Genomic DNA, 6,795 nt, shown 5'->3' with positions numbered 1-6,795 from the left:
CGAGGATGGTTAATTATTTTGAGAAGACGGAAGATCTCGTTTGCAAGCGAGCATGGTCGATGCGATCGATAATCGACAGCTGTCGGACACTGCTTACTTTCTTTTCGGCGTAACGCTCTTTACTTACGCGAATCTCTCGAATCTCGGCAATTACTTAATTTGTCGTAATCTATTACGCACCGCGACACACTCGCACATATGGCAAATGTAACGAAATAGACGCCAAGCATACACGTAATAAACGCGACAAAGACAGACGATACTCGCAAAATTACGACACGCAACGGTCTTCCACATATACTAATTAATAACGAAAATCTCTCGAAGATCGATGCGGGGATGTCTTATCTGCTGTTTTCGACAGCATGTATAACGGACACATTCCTCGCGATTTTCCGCGCACATGGTCGATATATGAGAGTCGGTCGCTACGCGTTTCACAACATCCCGAATCACGGAGAAAGACGAACGGTTATTTATCAATTACGGCCGACGTTACGATCGTCCTTGATGTCTCGCTTGGTCTCTGGTCGGCTGAAAATCGAAAGTTCAGTACAAAGCCGGAGCAACAAGAAGACACGAAAATGGCGACAGTGCGGCCGGTCTACGGGCGGAATCGCGTACATGACTTACAATTTAGAGATGGGCAACTTCACCTATACTCGCTTCTGTAGCCAGAGGATGATCCTTGGTTTCGTCCTCTCGTTCGGATCTTGATAGCGACGACACAATTAACGATAACGAAAAAAATTCGAGACAATTGTACGCTATGAATACCCGCACCAGAGTGAGTCCCTGGATCTCGCGATAACGGCGTCAATCCTGCGCGCAGGGGTGCGCGGATTCACGACCAATAGCGCCGCGACACGCGAGATATTACTGCGCCCCGCGACAACGCCGTATAGGGGGCCGTAACAGCCCCGTTAATTCGAAAATCTTAATTTCGGCGTCTATCGATGGTCTTCCCGATGCCGATCGTTCGTCCTCCATCTTCGGAGGGTAGCGCCGACTGGGCCCTGCCATCCCGGTCCAAGACAGCGGTTTCTTTTTAAGATTTTTATCCTCTTGTTGCTGGGGGCGAATTCCACTCGCGATTCTGCGCTGTCCTGCTCCTCGGGCGCTATCACCCCTCTTGAATCGAAGGCTGGTAGCGCCGTGTCGATTATCGTCAAAAGATTCCTCTTCTCCCCGATGTTTCCTTCTTTAAATGTTCTTCGGCGGGTTGCCTCACATACAAAATATTATAAAAAGAATAATTAGTAATAACGTGAAATATAACAATATCTCGATGCGGTTCTCGCAATTTCTTTTTTTTTTCTAGCGCGGCCGCTCGGCTCGCGCCCCGTCAAGATATTCGGGATGGGCGCGCGTCAGGACGGCAACGTCACAATATATAATCAGCTATTTATTATTACCTACATATGTTAAGGATAATAAAAAATTATTTTTTTTCATTATGAGTTGTATTTATCTTTATCTTGAAGGTAATTCCTAGCAAGATAACGTCTAAAGACATCTTAATGACGTATAATCATAGTCGCCATAGATAGATAGATAGATTAAGATGTCTTTAGACGTTATCTTGCTACCTGGGAATCATCTTCAAGATAGAGGTAAATACAGGTCATAATGAAAAAAAGAATTTTTAATATTCTTAACATATGTAAGTGACTATAATAAATAAGTGAATATATATATATATATATATATAATATTATTGGTTGTTTTCAGATTTAAGCCTCTATACTGCATCAAAGTTGTAAAAGTTTTACTCTAAATACAATTATAATGTTCAGTACAGAGAGAATAACGAGATTTTAAAAATCGTATATATGTTACCCATGATTAATCCTGTTGGACAGAGGAAGAAGAATTATCGAAAATATGCAATTATTATTAGAAAAGACTTTATTTCACATTAGAAAGAAGATAACGCAGCGATATTAATATGTTCAAAAAACTTGAAATAAAAATCTGAAAAACGAAATTAAAAATTAATGAAATAAAAAAATTAATAAAACTTCGTCAATGATCATAGCCGGTAGAAGCTTAAATCTGTAACTAATGTCCTATACATACATAATCACTATTTTTTTATGGTCACTCATATGTCAAGAATAATAAAAAATTAATTTTTTCAATACCAAAATGTATTTACTTTTACCTTAAAGGTAATGCATATTATAATTTAAAATTATGATGGCGGAGTACAATATATAAGCGATAATATTTCACTTATTAACTTAGTCACTTATTAATAATAAAAAAGAACTTGGGTATAATAGATATATCTAAGCTAATAATTAATTTTGGTTTTATGGATGGAATTTTTTTCATGGCTTTTTATAATGTCTTTTATAATTTTCTCTAATAGTTATTCTTAATATTCTTTATGACCATACGATAAAAAAAAATGTTTTTTGAAAATCCTGTGGGAATCAAAAAACGTATTAAATGACCCACCTCCTTTATGTATATTTTCTTTACATATATTTTTTAATAAATAGAAAAATATATATTTATAATTTCCTTAATTTAGCCTAAATATAAATATGTATGTGTGTATGTGCGTGTGCGTGTGCGTATAATTAAAAATATATGTGAAAAAGTATATCGTCTATAATTTATCCATGATATTTGTTGTTTAATATATTTCTGAAGAATTTTTTTTTAATTTTAGATTTTCTTTTTCGGAAAGAAGGCATAGCGAAGAGAGATTGACGGAAATTTGTAATCATTTAGAAGAAAGTATAAAATGTATGGAAAAATTGCGGCATTACGTCTCATTAATGTTTCACAGTAACTTATGCGATACCAAAAAAATGGAATTAAATAGTCTTTTGCGTTCCATAGCTGAAGATTCTATAATTTACCGTTTTATCTTGGACGATATAAATAGAATTGTTTCAACACAATTACTATTACGGTAAAATTTAATAAACAAATTGCCATTAATGTTATAAATTAAAATAAATATATATTGTACCATTTAAAAAAATATGTAAATTTTTTTCAGACACGATTCTAATTTGACAGTTATGTATAATTTTGGCTTAATTTATCATTGGATAAAACAGTATCGATTAATATATAAACAAAACATATTTATGTCCATGCCGAAGGAAAAGCTACTTTTAGAAAGACAACTTACTATCATCGCGCAATATTTTCTACCATGTATAACTTACTCAGTCATTGATACATGGTTAGAGAATATTGTGCAAAAAGTACTATCTTGCCTAAAAACTGAATATCCTAAACATTCTGCATTCTCTCTATCTTCCGAGCAATTTTCTTTTTGGAGAGAAAACAACATTAATGATAATTTCTGGGAACCAACGGAATCGAGACAAATTATATATATTATTCAAGAAATTATGTTTTCCGAAACAGGTGTTATTTATTTATGTCGTTTATTTGAAACATTGGATGTTAAAACTAAATATGTAGATTATGTAAGTTATTTTATATTATATTAAATTATAATAATATTTTGTTATGCATTGCGCAAACATAATTTTATATCTTATAAATATTCAAGATAACTTTTCTAATAAAATTTAATGATATAGATTTTAAGATATTATCAAGAATTTCTTCTGACTATTGGATACCACAGTATAGCTAGAAGACTTGGTTTACGCTGCTTTTTGCACTGTGGATATGACGAAGGTTTTGTAACGACAATCGTATGGGAATCAAAGTAGTTAGTATACAATTTTAGCTTGAGAGCTTTTCAATCTGTCTGAAATAAATATATATATGTATATATAATCATTTTTTTATTATTTTTAGTTATACGGAAGGTTGTCAATCGGCAGAATTTTTTTATGTGATGGAGAAATCGTTTATGTATCCGGTGAATATTGTCGATGGGAGTTGTTCCATTATGCATCCAATGGATCCATTATATGATATATCGGTAAACAATTTTTTATATATAGTTCTCTTACTAATTTCAAGAAATAATTGATGAAGATAACAATCAATTATAACTCTTGTAAATAATATAGTAGTCAATAAGTCAGTATTTTATAAGCGATAAGTAAAGTTTTTTTCATTTTCTCTTCTATAATTGAAATCTTGTTTACTTGTCTATTGTTTTTCAGCAAATACAAAAGATTATATTCAAGCTTCCGCATTTCTGTGAACTAATAAATAATCATTGTAATATTCTTCACAATTTGAAGGTCAATAACTTGATGAGTTTCTTATCACGATGTTTAAAAAGTGATATTGAAGATATAGATATCGATTATGAATATCGAAATATTACAAATTCAATAAAGGTAGTGTATATAATATATCATCGTTGTATATAATGTACTGTATATATATATATATATATATATATATATATATATATATATACAGGGTGACCCAATTTTTTAATCGACGACCCCGAATAACTTTTTTAATTTTGATTGTAGGAAAAAATGTTTCAGGCAAAAGTTGTATGGCTTGAAAAGGGACATAAGATGGTATCATTGGTTTTATCTTGAAAAGTTGTTTGAAGGTCACACGAAGGCCACCTTCAATTTTTTTAATGGAACCCCCTATTTTTCATTACTTATTCTTGTAGCTTATCTCGAGAGCTTTTCAAAACACTATAATAAAGTATTTCTTCATTGAATACTTTTCGAGTTATGAGGCTTGAAATCATTTCTTAATTTTACATAAACCATAACATATCTAGTAAAATATTCATTTTTCGATTAGCCTACCTTAATACTTTTATGTACAAAATAATGAGAGGCATCAATTCCTGTAAAGAAAACACAATTATTTCGAAGAAAAAATATGTAACTTGCAATTAACAATTCCATATCTTTTCTTAAACAACTGTGTTTTTCCTTTACACCAATTGATTCCTCTCATTATTTTGTACATAAAAGTATTAAGGTAGGATAATCGAAAAATAAATATTTTACTAGATATTTTACGATTTATGTAAAATTAAGATATTATTTCAAGCCTCATAACTCGCAAAAGTACTTAACGAAAACTAACTTAATTATAGTGTTTTGGAAAGCTCTCGAGATGAACTAAAAAAATATGCAAAAGCATACAGGGTGTCCCATTTAAAAAGTTGGATGTGACCTTCACGTGACCTTCAGGTGACTCTTCAATGTCTACAACTAAAGACACCATCTTATGTCTCCCTTCAAGTCATACAACTTTTGTTTGAAACATTTTTTCCTACAATCAAAATTAAAAAAGTTATTCGGGGTCGTCGATTAAAATGGGTCACCCTGTATATATATATATATATATATATATATATATATATATATATATATATATATGAGTAGGTCAGATATCAATATATAGTGATAATTATTTGTATAGTTTAAGTCACATTACAATAATTACTTTTGAAAACACTTGACAAAAAGTATTATTTAAATTTCATTATTGCGATATCTGTTATATACAGGATAGAGTTAACATCATGAGGAGTAAACCGGAAATAAAGAAAAAAATTAAATATACTATTGGTATGATCGTAACGCACTCACCGAAACCATATTTGCCTTCGACTGAGAAATATAATCCTCATACTGGTGTGATAATTGGATGGAATTACAAATGTAAAGCTGCATTTATACACAAAAGATTAAAATCTGTAGCTCCACATCTCAGCGAATGTTGTGAAACTCGGCACATGTGCTTCTGCAAATGTTACACTTACGAATCAGGCAATTCCAAATTTACCTATCAACCGCACTATATAATTCTTGCGGAAAATAATATAGTATGTTATGCACCACAAGGTATGTATAAGATATTAGTAGCATTCTCTCTTATAAATTATATATTATATATATATTTTATATTATTTTTCATTTCTTTATACATGCGCATAAATATATAAAATATATTTTTTTTATTTTAGATACTGTGTCAAGTTGTCCACCAAAATGGATAAATAATGTAGAGATAGGACGATATTTTTCTCATTTTAAAGGCACTCATTATGTACCAACTGGAAACTTGTCAAAAAATTATCCAACTGATATCTCTATTATGCACGAAGTACTTTCTGGTCGGTAGTGTGTACAATAAAATTTAGGATTTATAATATACGTATTTTAAAGATATACATAAATAATTTTTAACTGTTTTCTATGATGATATTGTAATATTGTAGATATTATAAGATTTAAGAAAAGTGCAATGTTATATTGTATTATGAAAAATAAAATATATTAAGAATATATGTAGAATTCTTTTTTTATATATATGCCAACAAATTTTTGTGAATCTAGTCTTAATCTAGTCTTAATCTTAACTAGTCAAACTTTTTTATTGATGAACTAACTGGAATTTCCATTTTTATTTTTACTTAAACTTTATAACTTGCGGATTTATGATTATTAGTAAACTGTAGTATATAGATTAGAATTATTCGGGAAAATATGCACGCCAGATCGCTGCGAGATACTGCATCGTCGTACTGTGCATCAATTATGAAATGGTTTATATAATCTCATATGTTGTTTAATACTTTTTATAGTGCTTAATACTTAGTGTTTAATACTTTTTATAGTTTTATAATATCATACATATCTATAAAATGTTGTCAGTATTTGGTGATCCTTCGATATAATAAACCGTAACCGTTGTGTGTAAATATTATACATTATTAGAGCTTTATTATATAAAATATAAATATACTGGAGATAGAGCAATAATTATAGTTCATTTTTACAATTGCATACTTTTATAATCATCAATATAATTTTAATATATAGTAGTTCAAGTCATTCAATACGTCTAGCCGACTTCACGATT

The 6,795-nt window shown here is 30.6% G+C and overlaps 1 protein-coding gene across 1 annotated transcript; it reads left to right on the top strand.

Moving 5' to 3' along the window:
- The first annotated feature begins 5,450 nt into the window (after positions 1 to 5,450).
- Positions 5,451 to 6,071, top strand: LOC112637340 (F-box only protein 21-like). Its single transcript, XM_025406786.1, has 2 exons — positions 5,451 to 5,774; positions 5,897 to 6,071. Exons 1-2 carry the CDS (start codon positions 5,453 to 5,455, stop codon positions 6,052 to 6,054), a joined length of 480 nt encoding a protein of 159 aa, XP_025262571.1. The 5' UTR covers positions 5,451 to 5,452; the 3' UTR covers positions 6,055 to 6,071.
- The last annotated feature ends 724 nt before the right edge of the window (positions 6,072 to 6,795 follow it).

The sequence above is a fragment of the Camponotus floridanus genome, unplaced genomic scaffold, assembly GCF_003227725.1.
Source record: "Camponotus floridanus strain SB8 unplaced genomic scaffold, Cflo_v7.5 scaffold153, whole genome shotgun sequence".
In the NCBI taxonomy this organism is placed as follows: Eukaryota; Metazoa; Arthropoda; class Insecta; order Hymenoptera; family Formicidae; genus Camponotus; species Camponotus floridanus.
The sequence above is the reverse complement of the archived record's forward strand: the minus strand, read 5'-3'. Positions and strand labels throughout refer to the sequence as shown.

Excerpts from the sequence above, each read along its gene's own strand:
- LOC112637340 (XM_025406786.1), top strand. The coding sequence starts at position 5,453 with ATGAGGAGTAAACCGGAAATAAAGAAAAAAATTAAATATACTATTGGT. Across the intron at positions 5,775-5,896 it reads AGTATGTTATGCACCACAAG|ATACTGTGTCAAGTTGTCCA; the intron begins GTATGTATAAGA and ends TTTTTATTTTAG.